This window comes from Microchirus variegatus, assembly GCF_963457635.1.
Source record: "Microchirus variegatus genome assembly, chromosome: 7".
NCBI lineage: Eukaryota > Metazoa > Chordata > Actinopteri > Pleuronectiformes > Soleidae > Microchirus > Microchirus variegatus.
The window spans coordinates 26,332,809-26,350,347 of record NC_139808.1 but is presented as its reverse complement, the minus strand read 5'-3'; the positions used below and the strand labels follow the sequence as shown (position 1 = coordinate 26,350,347).

General features: G+C 47.2%; 1 protein-coding gene across 1 annotated transcript; it reads right to left on the bottom strand.

The window, feature by feature from the left end:
• Positions 1–791: 791 nt before the first annotated feature.
• Positions 792–17,094, bottom strand: LOC310930022 (inter-alpha-trypsin inhibitor heavy chain H3-like; the record flags this gene model as incomplete). The annotated part of the gene is made up of 22 exons (XM_083892910.1): positions 792–930; positions 1,049–1,160; positions 1,541–1,713; positions 1,805–2,006; positions 2,105–2,218; positions 2,391–2,429; positions 2,551–2,577; positions 2,756–2,916; positions 3,367–3,506; positions 3,592–3,777; positions 4,434–4,615; positions 6,287–6,412; positions 6,505–6,673; positions 6,756–6,872; positions 8,628–8,756; positions 8,857–8,967; positions 9,347–9,509; positions 9,974–10,078; positions 10,198–10,352; positions 16,407–16,430; positions 16,543–16,572; positions 16,978–17,094. The coding sequence occupies 22 exons, from the start codon at positions 17,092–17,094 to the stop codon at positions 792–794; spliced, it is 2,721 nt and encodes a 906-aa protein (XP_083749036.1).
• Positions 17,095–17,539: the final 445 nt, after the last annotated feature.

Here is a 17,539-nt window from a genome sequence, read left to right as displayed (position 1 = left end):
GCTCCACACAGCGCAGCTACTGCTGATGAGCTGCTGCCTGGTGTAGCGTGACAAATCAGCGAAAGTGAAAATCAAGGATGCACACCATCGGGCCATGCTCAACCCATATCCAAAATCTTCGATCTGACTAACGGTCAGCCTTACAGATAGATTTTGGGTGAAGTGGTTTTCCCATACATTGTGTGTGTGGGTGCAGCCAGTCCTGACTTGCCCGCTACGTTATGCATTTAGCACGTCACCGCTAACATTTCCACAAATCATCTTCTCGACACGTCACGTGAAGAATGTTTGTGGAGTAAAAGAGTGACAAAGAGACACCTGGAACACAGAGAAATTTTATCTTTGACCATCGAGGAATGAGTTTCCCACGACATTGGCATTTGTCTTTCAGTGGTTGTTTTAATCATTGGCCCACACTGCGAAAGAAAGGGATTTAAATGTACGCATCGAGAGCAGAGCCACAGCATTTGTCACAAAACATTCAAGTATTCCCACAACAAATGTGAAAAGGAAGAAGTGGTTTGGCAGATTGGATAACAATCTGCTCTCAATGCATGGGTATGGGTTAGGGTTTAATGCCAGGTGTGAATGGGGCCTTTCACTATTCTTCCCATTCTCATATTTCCAAAAATGTTTCTCTTTACATAATGTGCTGTTCTGTCCTGTCGCCTACAGCTAATTATTGAAGAAGATTATGACTCGGATAACGGAGAAATTTTATCGACATATGAAATGTTCATTTCATTACATTTTGATGACGTCTTCGGTAGGTAACGATGTTTAACCTGGTTTTAGACAGTTTTGAAAAGTCCTGACACAACGTAGTCTGTCGCGTCTCCATCGATGAGGCCGGTTCCGTTATTGTGAATGAACCAGCAGGGAACGTTTTCCCCGTTCTTCACGTCGTTCCTGAAGTCTCTCTGCCAGCCTCTGTGGACGGAAAAAAACTGGATTAAAACAGAATATAGCGACCTTTTGGCTAAATCTCCTGCAACCCATCTGTGGGTCTCGACTCAGTGTTTGGGAACCACCAATCTGAGGCATGTACCTGGTCACATTGAGCTGCTGGCCTTTCACAAACATGGTGGCGTCCGGTTTCTCTGGGACTTCACCTGGACGCAGCTCAGACACCTCATATTCAATCCCGTGGTAGAACTGACCTGTAGGACAAGCCGATTCATGAATGAGTAAATATTCTTGAACCCTTTGAAGGGAAACTACATTTGGTAGTGTGTATTGTCAGAACTTAAATCTACTGTCCGTAAGTCTAAGCTTCTTGCTTTATGGAGGCCACCATCTTGCACCACCATGTTTCTACAGTCGCCCAAACAGACAAACCAGTCGGAGTGTGCTTTTTAGTATTTAAAGCAGAAACTCACTACCCAAACAAAGAAGGTCAACATCTTTTTTAGGGCTGAGCCACTGTAGTTCTCTGACGTGCTTGACAAAGGGATGTCAGAATAACCAGGATAACTCTTGAGCTGCTATAATCTTAAACCATGTGATGATCTACTTCCTGCTAAGAGTGTCATGTTTGTACCCAGCAGGCCGTGAACACCAGAGGGGAGGAGATGACTGTCCACTGTGTAGAAACCTAAATAGTCCCGATGGTACGGATGCTTCTCCCACACTTTGTGTAGCAGGATGACAAACTTGACCGAATCTTTCAGAGTCACCGTCAGGCTGCGATCCTTGGTCACAAGAAGATCCACACTGTGGGAGGAGGAGGAGGAGGAGATTATTCTGAACTGGTTAAAGGAAAATGTTTCTCTCACTAAGAGAAAGTGATGGTGCAGCCGCTCACTTGAGTCCTTTGAGAGAGGCAGAGTCCGACCACAGCAGTTTGACCCATTTGCTGTCCTGGAACACTGAGATGTCACGAGTGCTCACCTCCAGCCTCACCCCCAGAGTCTGGTGGACGATCCCAAACCGCCAGAAATACGTGTTAATTTGACCATCAGGAGGGATTTTCTTGTCTCCGATTATCTGGCCGTTGACCAAAATACCTGAGGGAAACGATATGTTCAGTCATATAAATATTCAAATATTGGTCAAAAAGAAGGAGACCAAGTAGTCTTGATGATGATCAGGACTCAGGACTGACCTGATTCTGGGTCTTTAACCAGAGAGAAAATGGTTCCTGGTTTGTCGTTAATGTTGAAGCACAGAGCGTCTTCTTTCTCTGGCAGCTCTATCATGAAATGAGGATCTCCGTCCACTGCAAATGATCACAATAACAGTAGAGGACAGACAACACTGCTAAGAGACAGCAGCCAAGCTCCTTCGCAGAGGATGACTAAAGTCAGCTTCTGAGGAACATGTATGTCTGTAAATAAACTTTCACAAAGCATTCAAATAACACAGTATGAGAAAAACAAAAAATGACTGACCAAAATATGTTGGTGATGGTGGAAGATAGTGACTGTACACTGGAGGGCTTGTATAATACCCTATATACAGGAATGATAAAACCAAGTTAGTTGGTGCAGTCCATTAACATAAATCTAGAAATCTTTTTTGCTTTATGGTAAAAACAAATGACCGTTTCACCTCTTCTTTCTGCCGCTTGTCTTTGTTCTGCCAAATAAAAGAAAACAACAGCTTATTACTTTCCACAGTTCACAGTGAAGCACGAACCACCACTGTTATAGTCGAGCAAAGAGAAATAATGTTGGAAAATATCAATTCAACAGCCAGTGGTGCAGGTTCATAATATAATAATAATAATACTAATAACGTTCATTTCCATCTTCACCTTCAGTCAGCTTGTCTGCAATAAGAGGGCTGTCTGTTCCATCCTCAGTCTCAGGCTTGATGACCACCATGGAGGTGAGAGGGGTGACGAAGCTGTACTTCAGAGACATGTCCAATGCCCTGGCTGTGGCGTTTTCCTTCTCATCTGAGGGACCACTCTTACTGCAGGAGTGACAAATATGGCTGTTTAAGGTTGCAACAAAAGGCAGTGGCAGTGAAATAGCGGTGAACCAGCCTGAGACACTAATAGGCTCTCTCCAAAATTTGACAAAAGGAAAAAAAAGAAAATTTTGTCCCAAATTTGTCAAAAAAAAAACATGTCCAATATTTGACAAACAACAAAATAAATATTTGTCCAAAATTTGACAGAAAAGTCATCCTATAGTATGTCGTCCAACATTTGACAAAAAGTTTTAATGTTTTTTGACCAAAATTTGACATGATCAATAATGCCTCTGTGCTCTGATGTAAAATCATTGATTTTCTCCGTGGACTTCGGTGCACGAGAGTCTGATTTTTTAAGAAAGTGGCGACACGTTCGTGAGCCATCATGGACTCAAGCAGACATAAATTTTATTGGTAGAGACCTTTGTAAAATTATTTCAATAATACCTCGTCTCCAGTAACTGCTGGATGGTCAGATAGGCCCACAGACGCTCTGTGAAATCCCCAAAGATGTACTCCTCATCTGGGTATATGTCGGTCCAGTTCACAGGACTGGCCAGACCCTGTGCTTTGTACTCCTCCTCAAACTACAGGGAAGAGTTTACGTCAAATCAACAAAGTAAATAACAGACACAGCAGTCATTTCTGCAGTTGTCTTCTTCTTCTTCTCACCCCCTGACCCATCACGTCCACCATGAAGTTGTCCAGGTCGTTGTCGGTCAGCCGACCAGCCACCACGATCTCTGAGCCGTTAAACAACTGGCTGAAGTGGTTTGTGGTCAACATATCCACTGTGTTGTCAGGATAACGCAGGTCCACCTCCAGAAGCAGAGGACTGGCAACTTCATCATAGAAACCCTGAAATAAAAGCACGCACACAAAGTTTGTACACAGGTTTTTACAGATGTTTTTAATTGTGGATGAAGGTGACGAAGCTGGTACAATGTGATTTAAAGAGATAATAAAGTATTTTTACTGACATATAGATTTCACTGCTGGTCTGCTACTTCCTTATTTGGTAACTCTGTGTTTATTAAAGCTCCCATAGAGTGGTCCTGTCGCACATATATGTGAGTTATGGAGGTCTACTTACATACATTAACTTGTTTTCATGGTCAAAAACCTCCTAGCTGCTTCAAACGAGCCGATCAAAATCTCTCCTCACTGAAGCTCTAGTCAGCCGCGCTGTTTCAGACTGAAATCTCACCCCAGAAGACAGACTGTGTTGTGATTGGCCAGCCAACGACAGCTTTCTCAACTGTCTTGTGATTGGCCAGGTACCTGTACTTGCAAAACTGTCCAACAATTTTGACAGGCTTCAACATGAGCAGGTAAATAACTAAGGCCAGTGCCCACTTGATGGTGTTTGGATAAGTTATTGGTAGAAATGTAACATACAGTTTATTGCACATCTTTCAAACGGTTTCCTTGACAGGCTTCAACCTTGACAAGTGACTCATAAAGCACTGTCCACAATGAAGAGAAAACTATTAATCATATTCTAAAGCTTTCACCTGGAGTTGAAGCGTTGCATCTGAAGCTTCGTATATTCTGCGGGCGAGCCCTTTGTTTTGTTTGCTCATCACGTCCAGGAAAGCGTAATCCACGCCGTTACCAAATCCAAGAGAGAACAGTGACATGTTCCCTCCAGTTGCAGAGCGCACATTCTCCTGGATATTCTGAGTGTTTGACTCTCCTTTAAAGTCACAGATACAACATGCAACGGTTTAAAATCCTACATATACATATATATATATATATATTTGTGCAAGGCTTCCACTTGAAGTCAGTTGTTTGGTAGGTTTAGGACAGCACATTTGGAAGAACTTCTAGTAGAGTTTAGATTCCGTGCCTGAGCCCGACCAATATTTCCCGCCACTATCCTCGGGTCAGGCCCTTGATCAAGCATTTGTATTTTTTCTCCCTCGTCGTGTCCGTGTGCTATGGTATAGCACGTCGTATTGTGTGAAGGTGTAAAAACCTGCAGCCGTGAACGTCATATAAAAACCAGGAAGTGTATCGCCATTAGCAACATATGCGTTCAATTACGGTTAATGTGTCGGGTCCGGGTCGGGCTCGGAGAAAACGTGCACAGGCTCGGGTCGGGCCTGATTTTTTGGGCCCAATCTAAGCTCTAACTTCTAGAGAAACAGGCATCTTGTGCGTAGTCAGCACTTGGTCTAATCCAGTGCTTCTCAATTATTTTCTGTTATGCCCCCTTTTGGATGAAGAAAACATCTCGCGAAAATCGTTCCCCCGGGTCCTATGTTCCCCGGTCTCATACAAAGCGGGGAACATAGGACCCTTTCTCTAAAAAAGGGTTCTATGTTCCCCGCTGTTCACCCAAAAGGACCCGGGGAACATAGGACCCTACCCCTTACCCTTACCCTAACCCTAACCCTAACCCTAACCCTAACCCTAACCTACCCCTACCCCTTTACCCTGGAGCTCCACACCCAGGCTTCCACAAAGTGGGGAACATCGACCCTTTTTTTAAAAAAAGGTCGATGCTCCCCGATCGGGGAACATAGGACCCGGGGAACATAGGATCCGGGAAACATAGGTACGACCTACAGATAACAGAAGATACAGAAGATGACTGATCGATGCTGCTGGTAAACACACAGCTAATTACGATCAAGTGTTGTTTTTGGTCTAAGTTTGTGTCCCAAGTTACAGTTGATATAGTTATGTGAGTATTCGAACAATTATTATTCGATTAATCGCAGATGGAAAATGCAAAACTATTATTATTGTTTCTTTTTAATAAAAAAAAAAAAAAATCTGATTACTCGGCAGAATACTCGAGTACGAAACTATTCGATAACTGCAGCCCTAGTAAGCTACATTAAATCGGCTAACATCAACGTTTACGTTAGCATTAGCGACTGGATACTCTCGGCTCAGATGCTGAATGATTGAGGACGTGCTGTTGTGGTACGCCAGTTTTACGGCCTGTTTCACTCTCCGTCTCCGCCATCGCGACAGCTGAAATCCGGGTGTGCGTCTGCTAAAACGGCCCGTGTGGAACAATGATCCCTGCGCCTGTGGAACAGGCTGCACGAGATAGAAATTAAAATAATATTCGAGGCAGAGTTTTTCGAGTTTAATCATTGCAGTCCTATGATATTGCCTACTTTTATCCATTCTTTATTTCGTTGAATTCATTAAACCGTCCACAAGCAAAGCACGAGCAAAGTGGCTTAAGAGCAATAGTTTAAAGTGTTCCTTTGTGATACGTGAAGGACGTGAATGCTAGTTGTGCCACACAAAAATAAGAAAGTCCTTACTTAGTTACTTCTAAACTAAGGTCCATAAAGCTCATCATTAAAATGTGAGTATTCACGTACAAACTCCAGTTACTCACCAACATTTGGCATCCCATCAGTCAGTAAAATGATAATATCAACGCTCCTCTCAGGGAGCTTCTTCTCCTTCCTGTCTTTGATCAGCATGTTCACCGCTCTTAACACTGCGTCGTTGATGTTGGTCACTGAAAGTAAAACATGCAATCGAGAGTCAAAATATATCGTTTGTGACACAGAAGGACAGCGTTTGGAGCCCAAGTCATATTTCGCCACTGACTTCCTTCACTCTGGAGGCCCTCCACATAGTGAATGGCCTCAGTTAAATTTTCTTTGGTTGCTTTGATGAGTGAGTCCCTCCAGGTGTAAATGGTGTCATCAAACTTGATGAGGGCAAAGTGGTCATCCTCGTGGAGGTCTTTGACGATTTGCAACATCGCCTCTCGTGTCTAGAAAGGGTCAGAGGTCAAAAGGTCAGAGGTACAAGTGTGTGCGTTGATATTTTTTACAGTCGCCTCAGCAGTCGCTCACCTGATCCATCTTTCTCCCGGACATAGATCCGCTTATGTCAATTACAAATACCACATTCTTTGGGACTCTGCGCAGGTCAGGAGGCGCAAAGAAGTGGACAAAATACCCGTTCACAATCTGAGGGAAAGAGAATCACAAACAAATTGTTTAACCTCTTCTTCACGGTTGCCCCCGGGATCGGGGGCAGCGTCAGACGCAGCGACAAAAGCGTCATAAAACCATATCTAACTTTAACAAACACAGACATGCTGCATACCCACAGAAAGGTCAGAAACTCAGCTACCGGTTTAGAGGTTTAAAATGAGCTGTCAATCACCCTAATTGACCAAGGTAAGCCAGAGCTATGGCGCTGCGTAACTGAAGGTGCTGCAGAGCTGCAGAGTTGTTATACGCACCGCACACTCGATTATTTATTTTTTTATTTCAAAACAAGTAATTTTTAGACCAATATTGACATGTAAATAAAATTAAATGGGTTTTTAATAATTTGGTACCTAAGAAATCTCAAATGGCACAGATGGTGCCAAGCTGAGCCAAAAGTGAGAACGCCCAGACATCTCTTTACTAAAACCTCTGTAATTTCACTCTGCTTAATTTCAGCAGCATCAGACTTTACACAGCTCATGTCCACATGTTGTTACATGACCTCCATGTGTTTTTAAGCTCCTACTGCATATTTTAAAGGTGTTATTTGCTTTAAAATGCAATATTTTTTTAGGCGAGAGAAAAAAAAGTCCTTCAGTTATGCTGTGTTCCATGTGCATTTACTCTGACACAGTGGCATCTACAGTGAAACTTACATCTCTGGTGGAATCTCACAAGTGTTATCTGATACCAAGATAATCCACATAGAGCTTGTAACTGCAGAGGTTTACTCTATTTAGTTTGGGCATGTCATTTTCGAGCAGGGACTCCAAAAAGAGGGTCAGGGAAGAAGAGGTTAAAGTAGACATATTAAACTCTATTTCTACAAGTTAACAGAGTTCCCTGACGTCCTAATGGACATGTCTGTGACATGCTTTGGTAAAAATACCTTAAAGTGGACCTAGACCGGACGTTCCAATTAGCGCTGTTTTTTAGTGTTGTCTGCGTCATTACCTTGTTTATGAAGCCCTGAAGGTTCAAAACCAACAGTTCAGCCACTGCTGAGAACGCTGTGTTTTATCGTAATCTCGGGCTCATCAAAAACCCGGTCCGGTTACGTAAACAGTTTGTGTAGAACTCTGTGCTGCACTGTGCAGACAAGAATAGAACACTTTGCAGACTTCAGATCTTCCGGATATTATTGCCCTCGCCTGCACTCTCGCGTTTTTTAGGGACAAAGCGGAGCTCTGCGAGACAACAATTCCAGGAATGTCTCATTGTGACTTAACAATGAGTGCGGAAGTCAATATCGAGTGTTTTATCTCCTGTACTTAGACTGAGGCGGACCACAGAAACATGAGTGAGGCCTCCAGAGTCCCAAATATAAGAATTAAAATGACGTTGGGTGGAGTTAGCCTCTGAAGAACGGGTTTAGTTACACTTGAATAAAACCTCAATGTTTTTTGACAAAGTTCAGGGCATGTTTATTTTGCATGCTTTTATTGTGATGATCTCCAGTGTAGAATGAGGGAGAGTTTATTAGAAAGCTGAAGATGTCACAGCGATGCAGGTCTGGAATAACGTCAGATATAATAATGTTCAGATATATTCAGTTTGTCAGGTTCTGTGAGACTTTGCTCAATCTCTATCAATGTAAAGTGCACAGAGAACCTCAAACTGGCACTGGTACCATTAATTTTTTCAGAAGCTTTGTCAGCCATCATGGCTCTGATAGCAAACCTCGCTCTACAGTTACATGTCATCACAGATTGTTGATTGACAGCTGACCTGAAGGTCCCCAAAGCTCTTTCCTCTGTTTACGTCGTATTTGATGATGAAATCTCCATCGATGAGCGTTCCATCACAGTCTGGACACTTCCTCTGCTGCTCCATCGTTGGTGAGAAGGAGATATGTGCCTGAGGAGGACATGAACACAAAACGTAGTAAATGTGAAGACAAAATGAAAGGAAACTAATGAACAACCATGAATATTTGAAGGCCTTTCTTATTGCTCACCTTTTTGTCTGTGACAGTTTTCTCCACCAGGGGGAGCAGGTCATTGCTGAGGAAGGTTGCGTGTGCATCAACAAACAAGATGCCCTGTGGCTCGTAGATGTTGGCCATGATCTGTTTCAACACAGAAACAAATAAAACCCCTGTGACGCTTAGTGGCGGTATAACCAGAAACTTGTGGGTCCGTTGTGTTTGCTCACGTTGTGTTTAGCACAACTTTCCAGTGAGTGTCAGCTGATCAGGTCAAGTTAATCAAATCACGATAAATATCAGGCTAAAACACCATGACTGAGGTTTGTTGTCAGAAAATGTGTATCCAACAACTATAGCAACGTGAGCAACTCTTGCTGCGTAGTTAGCCATGACAGACACTGCCCTGCTAACTTAGCTAGCTACCACTAGCAACAAGTGTTAGGTCCACCCACTATCAAGTCTTAAAGTGACCATTGTGAATGAATTCAGCGTGAGATTTGAATCACGAGCAGAGACACACCTGGAATTTCTGCACCCGTGATTTGGGTTTAACTCGTGTTAGAATCTCATATTGGCCCAGTTTCCTCTGAAGCAGCTCCTCGTGGGTCAGAACGAAGGTCACGTTACTTTGAGCCGCGATGTTGACAGACACTGAAAACTTCTCCATCTTTCTCCCAGAGGCCCTGAAATATGCAGTAGGACATTAAAAACACATGGAGGTCATGTAACAACATGTGGACATGAGCTGTGCAAAGTCTGATGCTGTTGAAATGAAGCAGAGTGAAATTACAGCGGTTTTAGTAAAGAGGTAAAGGTATTTGTATGAGTATCATCTTATAACTAACTGACAACCTAATAACTTGACTGACAGATCGTAATAAATAATCGTGACGTAAATGTGTTCTTCTTCTTTTTTGGAGTTGACAGACTGGACGCAGCTTCCGCGTTATTCTGCCCCCTACAGTCTGAAGACATATCTGCATTTAAGGGGTGTCCCATTTCTAAGTGACAAAATAATAACACTTGGTTTTGAGGGCCAGTTAAGATTAAGGGTTGAGCTTGAGGGTTAAGATAGGAATTGGCCCTATTGCTTTTGACTCATATTTTGTTGTTCCATTTTTATGTATTTTCATCTTGACCGACTCACTTGACCAGTCCAGCAGTCTGTCCAGAGGAAACAGCTTTCTCGTACTGTTTCTTGGCTTTTTCTTTCTCCTTCACATCCCCAACATACACCCGACCTTCAATTTCCCTGCGAGGTACAAAGACGGACAAAGACGCCACAAGACAATAAAATTCAGCTTGTTTTCAGGAAGAAAAGTTCTGCGAGTGTGGAGACAGTGGAAGTTTAGAGTGTGTAGAGGCACAGACATGCTGAAGTTGGTGATGAAGGCCGTCTTGGGCAGGTCCACTTCAAAGAAGATTTCCTGCGAGGTGTTTGCTTTGTTCAGAGCCACGGACGTCATGACGGTGCGGGCGAAACGAGACGTCACAGTGCAGTCCACGGTGACGCTGTGAACCTCCACCTGACGCAGAAGGAGAAGGACATGGACACAACATGTTGGCTGCTCAGCAAAGACAATTTTGCATTCTGGTCAGTCAATCTCAGGACCTTTTAACTGGAGAGGACTCTGTACCATGTGTTGCATTCAATATAAGACAAATCAGACCGTACTGAACTCAACAAGCTACCCAGATCCTAGCACAGGCTTTGATCGTCTCCTGCCTTGACTACTACAATGCCCTGATAACAGGTCTCCTGACTTGTGCTGTGAAACCACTACAGATGGTCCAGAACGTGGTGGCCGCGCCTGGTCTTCAATCGGCCTACAAGGGCACATGCCACACCCCTCTGTTAACTGAGCTCCACTGGCTACTGTTAGCCGCCCGCGTCCAATTCAAATAACTGATGCTAGCCTACAAAGTCCTTCATGGGTATAAAGGCTTATGTTGCCCCTCGATTACTTCATGTGTCTTTCCACGCTGGTAGAATGACCTACGGAGTGCCACCAGAACAGGGGTGTACCAAGAGCATTGTCTGTCCTAGCACTTACCTTAACCCTTATCTCCTTCTGCACTTGGATCCACCCCGGCACCCTCACCCTCTGTCAGTCCACTCACTTCCTATCTAGTGGATTTCTTTCCAAGACTTCTTTTATGCAGTTTCTTCCTGTTTGGAAGTCGCTTTGGGTAAAAGCTGAAAATCCTAAATGCTTCAATGTCAATGTGTCTTTCAGCAAAAACCAGTGCTGATACCAGAGTCTGACACAGATGTTTTTCTAGCCATTAAAGCCATTGAATATATATATATATATATATATATATATATATATATATATATATATATATATATATATATATGGCAGTGGGGCTTGGTTAGAGCGACGGCTGCTGGAGAGAAGGGAGGAGTGGCTCAGCCGGTGATCAGACAGCTGGACAGAATCAGATAATCAGTCAGCTATATAAGCACGTTTGTAACCTGGTTCTGGTCTCTTGCAGTAGGCTGGGTCCACACACGGACAGAGAGAAAGAGAGAGAGAGAGAGACGGAGAGACGGAGAGAAGAAAAGTGAACATTTGCGGAGAAAGCGCAGCAGAGCGCGAACGCAGCAACTCTGTCTACCTTTGTTTGTTTTGGTTATTTCTGTTGCAATAAACTGGTCAATTTACTCACTCTCAGCCATCTCGTCGTCCTTCCGGAACCCCAGTGAGTGGAAAGCTCACATTGGCACCTGAGCAGGGACCATGGAAGGACAATCTCCGCTGTCGCTGGCCCTTCAGCACCTCGCTGCAATGCAGGAGAGCACTACAACGCTGCAGCAGCAGCAGTCCCAGCTCCTCGCCGACATTGCGGCATCACATCGGGACAATCGTGCACTCCTGCGGGAGCTGCTGCAACGCCCGGCTGCCCACAGCGCTGATCCGGAGCCCGGTCGGGGCCGATCTCCGCCCATCGCCCTACAGCGGATGACCGCAGAAGATGATCCGGAGGCATATTTGGACATATTTGATGGCACGGCGGATGCGTGTGGGTGGCCGGAGGAGGAGAGAGCGGTCCGGCTTCTTCCACTGCTCACCGACGTGGCGCAGCTGGCCGTGCACAGCCTGCCGGCGGCCGCGCGCCACAACTACACACAGCTGAGGAGAGCCATCCTGGACCGGCTGGGCAGTACGTCGGAGGGACACCGGTGGCGGTTCAGGGGGCTCTCGTTTGAAGAAGCCGGGCGCCCCTTTGCATATGCGCAGCAGCTCCTGGACGCAGCGAGGCGCTGGCTCCAGCCGGGGACCCACTCCGCCGAGGACGTCGTTGGACAGGTGGCACTGGAGCAGTTCATCGCGGGATTACCATCATCTACGGCCAATTGGGTCCAGTGCCACCGCCCCGCCAACATCGAGGCAGCGATCGTCCTCGCGGAGGACCATCTCTCTCTTCCCCGGCGGAGCATGAGGGAGGAAACCAAGCCAGCGACGACCCCTGCAGGCCGTCCTACCCCAGCCCCGAGGAGGAGGTTCCCAGCGGCAGCGGCAGTGGCTCCTGCACCACACCCACACCCACACACACACAACCCCACACACACACAGCCGGAGCATGCATCGCTCCGGTCCACTAATTACTCTCTGCCGTCTTTCCCACAGGGCCCAGCCTACGTGTCTGATCACCTGGCACCCCGGGGGGCTCCTCAGACGCCAGGGCAGGTGTGCTGGCGGTGTGGGCAGCCCGGCCACATCAGAGCTGAGTGCCCACTCATGGAAGTGGGGCAAGTGGTTCGGGTTGCTGGGCCGCCGGCCGCCTCCCCCGGTTCGGGAGGGACGTACCGTATACCGGTATGTATACAAGGGGGTACACACCAAGCTCTGCCGGATACTGGTTGTGAACAGACCATGATCCATCAGCGCTTGGTTCGACCCGGGGCATTGTTGGAGGCATCGTGGGTGAGGGTGAGGTGTGTGCATGGGGATATTCACGATTATCCAGTGGTGGCTCTGGAAATTTATTTTAAGGGAAAAAAACATAGAGTAAAGGCTGGAGTTAGTACTCGCCTCACGCACCCTCTAATTTTGGGAACAAATTGGCCGGGGTTTACGAGCTTAGCGGGGGAAACCATGAGGGAGCGGTCACGTAAGTCAGGGAAATGTGGGTTATGTGCTGTCCTTTGTGGTGAGGCGGAGGTGCCGCGTCCCGACGCTGCTGGGGGGGGGGCACAGATGGCTCCCATGGAAGATTTTCCACTTGCACAGTCTCGGGATGAGACCCTCCGCCACGCCTTTGACCAAGTGATGGAAATTGATGGTTGTCCGGTTCACCCTAACGCAGCACTCACTCACCCCTACTTTGTGGTCGTTAAAGACCGATTATACAGAGTGAGTCGTGACACTCAAACAGGGGAAGAGCTCTCCCAGTTGTTAGTCCCAAAAAGCCGCCGAGAAACTATTTTCCAGGCGGCTCACCACAACCCCATGGCGGGTCACCTCGGATATGATAAGACACTGAACCGGATCATGGCCCGATTTTATTGGCCGGGCATTCGGGCGGATGTAAGTCGGTGGTGTGCATCCTGCCGCGAATGTCAATTACTCAACCCTCCGGCCACCCCAAAAGCGCCCTTGCGCCCATTACCGTTAATGGAGGTCCCTTTTGATAGACTTGCCATGGACCTCATCGGGCCATTAGACCGGAGCGCACGGGGATATCGCTTTGTATTAGTTCTAGTGGACTATGCAACGCGCTATCCCGAGGCAGTGCCCCTGCGCAGCATCTCGGCGAAGAGTGTTGCACAGGCACTGTTTCAGGTCATCTCCCGAGTTGGGATCCCGAAAGAGATCCTGACTGACCAGGGCACATCGTTTATGTCACGTACACTACGCGAACTATACGAATTACTGGGCGTCCGCTCAATTCGGACTAGTGTGTACCATCCCCAGACTGACGGCCCGGTGGAGCGGTTTAACAAAACACTAAAGAACATGATTCGTAAGTTCGTGCACGAGGATAGTCGTAATTGGGATAAATGGTTGGACCCTCTGTTGTTTGCAGTGAGGGAGGTGCCCCAGGCCTCCAAGGGTTTTTCGCCCTTTGAACTCTTGTTTGGCAGAAAACCTCGGGGTGTCTTGGACCTGGTTAAGGAAAACTGGGAGGCAGGTCCAAGCACCAGTAAAAACGACGTACAGCACGTCCTGGACCTGCGAAAGCTCCATTCACTGGGTCAGTTATCACGGGAGAATTTGCTCCAGGCCCAGGGACGTCAACAGCGGCTGTACAACAGAGGGGCTAAACTTAGACAGTTTTCACCGGGAGATAAAGTGCTTCTATTGCTACCATCGTCTAGCTCCAAATTACTCGCCAAGTGGCAAGGGCCCTTTGTGGTCACACGGCGAGTGGGGGATGTCGACTATGAAGTTGTGCGTTCTGACAGGGGCGGAGCAACACAGATTTACCACCTTAACCTCCTCAAAGCCTGGAGGGAGGTGGCGTCTGTTTCTCTGGCCACCACGGTGATTGAGAGAGATGAACTGGGACCGGAGGTGACTAAATCAAACAGGTCGGCGCCGGTCCCCGTTGACGATCATCTCTCGCCGGGCCAGAGAGCAGACGTGGCTTCGTTGCAGCGGCAGTTTGCCGACGTGTTCTCTCCCCTGCCAGGGCGCACGAACCTCATACACCACCACATAGAAACTTCCCCGGGTGTGACAGTGCGTTCACGACCCTATCGGCTGCCAGAACACAAGAGGAAAACTGTTCAGGCAGAACTTCAGGCCATGTTAGAGATGGGGGTAATAGAAGAGTCCAACAGTGACTGGTGTTGCCCCATTGTACTGGTTCGCAAGTCCGATGGGTCAATACGGTTCTGTGTGGACTACCGTAGAGTCAACGAGGTGTCCAAATTCGATGCCTATCCAATGCCCCGGGTCGACGAACTCCTGGATCGGCTGGGCACGGCTCGCTTTTTCACGACACTGGATTTGACCAAGGGCTACTGGCAGATTCCCTTGTCGCCAGAGTCCAGGGAGAAAACGGCCTTCTCCACTCCGTATGGTTTGTACCAATTTGTCACGCTTCCGTTTGGTTTGTTCGGGGCCCCAGCTACGTTCCAGCGCCTCATGGACCGGGTGTTGCGGCCTCACTCTGCATATGCTGCGGCCTACTTGGATGATGTCATCATCCATAGTGAGACCTGGGAGCAGCATATGCAGCAGGTGGGAGCAGTCCCTGAGGAAGGCGGGGCTCACGGCCAATCCAAGGAAGTGTGCAGTTGGACGGAGGGAGGTACGGTATTTGGGGTACCACTTGGGGGGAGGGCAGGTGCGGCCACAGATACAAAAGACCGCAGCGGTTGCAGCCTGCCCAAGACCCAAGTCCAAAAAAGAGGTTAGGAGGTTTCTGGGGCTGGCCGGTTACTATAGGAGGTTCATCCCGGCCTTCTCGGAGCTGGTCAGCCCCCTAACCGACCTGACCCGAAAAGGTGCCTCAGATCCGGTCCAGTGGACGGAGCCGTGTCAGCTGGCGTTTGAGAGGGTAAAGCAAGCCCTCTGTGGGGAGCCACTTTTATATACACCTTACTTTTCTCTCCCTTTCATCCTGCAGACCGACGCCTCGAACAGCGGGCTGGGGGCTGTTTTGTCCCAGGAGGTGGAGGGGGTCGACCGCCCCGTACTGTACATCAGCCGGAAGCTAGCTCAGCGGGAGGTGAGCTACAGTACGGTGGAGAAAGAGTGCCTCGCCATACGGTGGGCGGTCGGTGCCCTCCGCTACTATCTCCTGGGACGCCCATTCACCCTCTGGTCGGACCATGCCCCGATCCAATGGCTCCACCGCATGAAAGATGCCAACGCGCCGATCACTCGCTGGTATCTGGCGTTACAGCCTTTCCGGTTCAAGGTGATCCATAGGCCGGGGAACCGCATGGCCGTGGCCGACTTCCTCTCCCGCTCTGCGGAGGGGGGGGGGGAGTGGGCTTGCGGCCGGCGGGGTGCCGGCCTAAGTCGGGCGGTGGGGGTATGTGGCAGTGGGGCTTGGTTAGAGCGACGGCTGCTGGAGAGAAGGGAGGAGTGGCTCAGCCGGTGATCAGACAGCTGGACAGAATCAGGTAATCAGTCAGCTATATAAGCACGTTTGTAACCTGGTTCTGGTCTCTTGCAGTAGGCTGGGTCCACACACGGACAGCGAGAAAGAGAGAGAGAGAGAGACGGAGAGACGGAGAGAAGAAAAGTGAACATTTGCGGAGAAAGCGCAGCAGAGCACGGACGCAGCAACACTGTCTACCTTTGTTTGTTTTGGTTATTTCTGTTGCAATAAACTGGTCAATTTACTCACTCTCAGCCATCTCGTCGTCCTTCCGGAACCCCAGTGAGTGGAAAGCTCACAATATATCTTGGTGATTTGCACGTTTCGTAAATACCAACATAAAAAATGCATAATTTTTTTTATCCATGCATCAAAGGTTTTCTCAGATTTGGTGAATTGCATCCATTCGCCATGAAACAGGAAGCGCCCCATAACTTCGCCATACATTGATCGATCGCCTCGAAACTTCATATGTGACACAAGAGTCCCGACATGAACATCAAGCAAAATTATCTTACCGTAGCCTCGTTGGCGCTTCTTTTCTGTAAGAAAAACAAAGGAAAAACGAAGTATTTGAGTATTTTTCAGTTTATTTACAATATTGTGGTTTAAGCCAACTGAATTTCTGTGTGTGAATGCGTTTCTATCAAATACCTGCAGTGACCTGGCAGCTCCTCTCGTCGCCTGAAGCGCAAACACAGCAGAGTGAGTTCAACGGCCATGACGCCCCCACACAAGACAAACACACCCACACTCTACAGTTAAACTGCAGTAAATGTAATAGTGAAATATTTTACTAATTGTAATTATGGGCTGTAAAGATTCATTAATTATTAATCGATAATTAAATGAATCGTAGCGTTTGAAAACAAGCTCTTTCATATTTCAGCTGCTTGAAAGACAATCACTTGTTGACAAGTCGCCCTCCCATCTTAAGTCCTTGACTTTGAGGGAATTGGTCCTGGAAAGTACTCGCTAAAAACAAATAGGGACAGAGTTAAACTCAATTTCTGAAAAAGGTTTGGATTAAAGTCAGGGAACAAAAAGATCAGTGTGTGTGTGTGTGTGTGTGTGTGTGAGTGAGTTCACCTGTGGAGCTTCATGGTCCTCAGAGATGACCAGAGCTGCCCGGCTCAGACTGGGCAGCCAGAGGCAGACGCAGCCCGACAGCAGCAGCAGCAGATGAACACGCAGCAGTCCAGACATGACCAAACGTCCACTGAACACTAACTGACTTCAGTACTGAGGGGGAAAAAAGCTCTCTGTCCAGGGGGAGGGTCAGAAAGTGTGTGTGTATGTTGACATACAGACCTGAGCTCTGTGCTCTGGAGACCCTGAGGTAGAAATGCTGACGCATCATTGCACAACAACAACCGTGGATCCAATAAAACGATTCACAACACAACAACAAGTCCATTGTTACATTATAACTTCCAAAAAGAGCAAAAGAATGACGGCAACATGATTAAACAGCCATTTATGTGTTTGTGCTTTGTTTTTTTTGTTTTTTTTATTGCAGTACCAAGGTTTCACCACTGGGTGAAACCACTCACTGTAAGTCAATATTATTTTTTTCATTCATTTAACTCGATATAAATTAGAGATGCGCAATATTATCGTCTCAACATTGGTGTCGGCAGCAGATATTGGA